This window comes from Miscanthus floridulus, chromosome 15 (genome assembly GCF_019320115.1).
Source record: "Miscanthus floridulus cultivar M001 chromosome 15, ASM1932011v1, whole genome shotgun sequence".
NCBI classification, from domain to species: Eukaryota; Viridiplantae; Streptophyta; class Magnoliopsida; order Poales; family Poaceae; genus Miscanthus; species Miscanthus floridulus.
In genome coordinates, this window is record NC_089594.1 from 20,941,191 (window position 1) to 20,944,806 (window position 3,616).

General features: G+C 49.1%; 1 protein-coding gene across 1 annotated transcript; it reads right to left on the reverse strand.

Moving 5' to 3' along the window:
* Positions 1-230: 230 nt before the first annotated feature.
* On the reverse strand, positions 231-2,542 carry LOC136506438 (uncharacterized). Its single transcript, XM_066501369.1, has 4 exons — positions 2,398-2,542; positions 1,629-2,230; positions 1,133-1,479; positions 231-980 (listed from the first exon to the last, which is right to left on the reverse strand). The coding sequence occupies exons 1-4, from the start codon at positions 2,399-2,401 to the stop codon at positions 461-463; spliced, it is 1,473 nt and encodes a 490-aa protein (XP_066357466.1). The 5' UTR covers positions 2,402-2,542; the 3' UTR covers positions 231-460.
* Positions 2,543-3,616: the final 1,074 nt, after the last annotated feature.

Here is a 3,616-nt window from a genome sequence, read left to right on the forward strand (position 1 = left end):
ATTCAGTGATATTCCATGCATCCTTGATGAAAACTGATCATCAGGTAATAGTGTGTGTTGTTACGTTGTGAACATCATCAACTGGATTGGAAGTATGGTTTCTTGGGTAATAATAATTAGATAGAACAAGGCATGCTGTTTGGTTCATACATAGTTACACAGGTGACGGTGACACAACAAGAGTGAGTCATTTTAAGTGAAAAGAAGTTGAACACAAATTGTTGGGCCGTGCATCCACACGGACTTACATGAATAAATATATGTATGAAAAAAATAGTAGTTACTCTACTCCAAAGTAGTAGATACTACCTAATACTAGTAGCCTGGTGCACACAAGTGCTTATTGTCGCGGTCGGGCGAGCTAGGGTAGGAAGGATGGAATTGATTGATTGAAGTAATATTAATAATAAAAAAACGGAGGATGGATGGACATAACGAATAAGCGGATGGTGGTGGATCCTCAGATGTCCAACTCCATGGCCTGGTTGAGGTAGTCATTCATGCGCTCGTTGCAGAAGAGCCTGACCCGGCAGGCCGCGTCGCCCCTTGCCACGTGGCGCTGTTGTTCGTGCGACGAGATGCACGCCGCCACGTAGCCGTGGCCACAACTCTTGTACTCGTCAGCTGAGTCCACCGCATCCAGGAGTCCCTCCACCTCAAAGTACATGTGAGTGATGGCCTTTCTGGAGACCTGGTAGTCGGTCAGGCACAGGAGCTGATGCAGAATGTTCAGGCCTTCTGCCAGCATTGCCTTAGCCTTGACGAGGTCGTCATCATCTGCGTGTTTCTTCACCTGTTTTATCATTTGGAGGTGATTGCGGCGGGTCTCTTCGGTGCGTATCGCCTTGGGCATCTCCTGATCCCCACCGACATCGCCGGCGCTGCCGCCCATGATCAACGCGCGCGTGCGAGGAGGATTGGTGCGCATAACATCTTGTTTCTTTTTCACGGACAAATTTTTTTCGCGGCCAACCATGGCCCTGCATGGGTAGATAAATAAACGGAAAAGAAAGATAAATTATAAAAGCAAGTGGATGCGTGCGCATGGTATGGTCTTGAAACAAACTAAACATGCATGCATGTATGTGTACGTGTGGTTGTAGAGCGTGCATGCGTGCGTAGTACAACATACTTGTATGTCCAGTAGTAGGTGAAGACAATCTCGTCCTTGCCATCTCCCGTGGGCGGAGCCAGCAGGAAGGGTACCCAGAAACGGTATGTCATATCATCATGCAGATACCTGACGGTGGGTAATTCTATATGCTTAGGTTCATACCACTCTTCGGGGTTTTTGGTACCAGATTGTTCAGACCTCCGAAGGCCCCGATGCACTTGCACTGTCACCACTAGGTCCGTGGCGACGATGTGCTTGAGAAAATCAAGCTGCGGCGACAGCGCCTGGAGGAGCCCATTATCGTTGACGTCAGTGACACTATGGAACGTGCCTCTGGCACTATTTTTTGAGATGGCGGCGAGGACCTGCATGCCCGCAGCAAGTGAAACTGCTTAATAATTTTACTCCTATATGATAGCATAAGATTATATATATATAAATTAGACAGGTCGCGGTTAGTTAGACAGCAATAACAATCATTAGTGCAGGCGTTAAATTAAATTAACGTACGTACCTTGTCATCATGCTTACTGCCAAAGCCAATGGTATCGACGAGGACACGACTGACGTCCACATCCATAGCTTTACTGCCATTGTTTTCGGCGCCGTCGGACAGGAGAATGATAGCGGGGATATGAAACTTGTTGATTGGATTCTTTTTAAGATCTTCTATCACCTTGACGGCTTTCTCGAGGCCGTCCTGCATATTCGTCCAGCCTCCTGCCTGCAGGCCATCGACTATTTCGTCCAGCTTTTTCCCGTGGACACTCAGAGGTTTCATGTCCAACTTGACTTGGGCCGTGTCGCTGAAGGTGATGATGGAGACCCAATCTGCTTCGCGGACCCACGCGTCGCCCTTCTTCCCCGTGCCTGGCAACCAGTCTCCTCTGAGGATCCCCTTCATGGCACGCTTCACCTTGTCAAGCCTGTTGTACCACCCCATGCTACCGCTGGTATCCACCACAAGCACCAGGTTCATGTTCGCCTTGTTATCTGGCACTTGCTCTATTTTGAGCGTAGTGACCTTCAGAACCATCATCGCGGCGCTCTCTTGTAGCGGCGCACCATTATTCTGGCTTGGCCACCACTCTTTCTCCACTGTCACCAACCCGCCCACTGATCAATCGAGACAGATTTATCAATTATAATAATATAACGTAGCACACGCTATATATCACACTGTACATTAATTACAAACTGGTGGCCAAGAACAAATCAAAAGGCCAGACGACGGTTGGCCACCCAAGATAGATAGATAGATAGACAGACAGACAGATAGATACCCATTTTCGAGCGAGGAATGCAAGGATCGAGGATTCGGACGGCGCTGATCTCTTACTACTAGTGGAGCTCCGCTGCCTCTAGCAGCTCCTCTCCTCCGACCACCACCAATGGGCAACGGCACTCACTCACTTGATGTGTAGCTGCACTCCCACGTCCTACACCGGCCTGCTGTAAGCCAAACCCACCCACTCCTATATATACACCTATGGACGGACTGGAGGTTGTGACTTCCTACAACGGCACTCACTCCAATAACAAGTGTGTGTGCGCGCTTTCGTGACCAGCCGGCCAATCTAACCCATGTGGCCACCGTCACCCATCTGATGTCTAAGTGTCTCCTTAGGTGACGTACAAGGGCTAACTGGACGTTACAGCTAATTCAAGCTGACTAATTAACACTTAGTTGCCAAAAAGCATCCAGCGTACCTAGGCTTTGCCGAGCAAGACTTGACTTGCCTTGCCCCGAGATGTGCCAGGAACATGCCCACTTCGCGAAGGACTAGGCTTTGCCCACGTTTTTCGAGGAAAAAAACTAGGATTTGCCAAGGACTAGGATTCGCTTTCGATCACATGCGCCAGCAGACACATGGTCTCATCACATGGGCTAGGCTTTGCAGAGGAAGACTTTGTTAGCGATTGCTGTGTGCGTGTGTTAACGTGCATGACAAGGAAACATGCATAATTGTAATTGACTCGATCTCTGGTTGTTAGGAAATCACGGCTAACTAGGAGGTACCGTATATAGGCTTTCCTTGTAAACGCTGGATAAGTATAGCAACCAGAGATCTAATCTTGTAAGCCACGGGAGAGGCTCTTTCTCCCTATATTAACACACGCGGCTCCTACGGGAGTAATAACGCTTCCCAATAATTCACATGGTTATCAGAGCCATCCTCTAAACACATCACTATCTCCGTCCTCCATGGCCGGCACCAACGTCACCATTCCGGCAGCGTTTGCCATCCCGGTCACGGAGAAACTCAACAAGAACAACCACACCATCTGGAAGCTTCAAGTACTTCCTGCAATCCGTGGTGCTCAGTTTGTCGGTTACATCGACGGCTCACTGTCGGCGCCGCCCAAAGAAGTTGATGGCGGCGAGGGCAAAGAAAAAGTGCCCAATCCGGCGTATGCGGCCTGGCTAGCCCAGGACCAGCAGGTATTCAGCTACCTCGTTTCATCGCTTTCTAAAGATGCTTTGAAACAAGTCTCAGGATG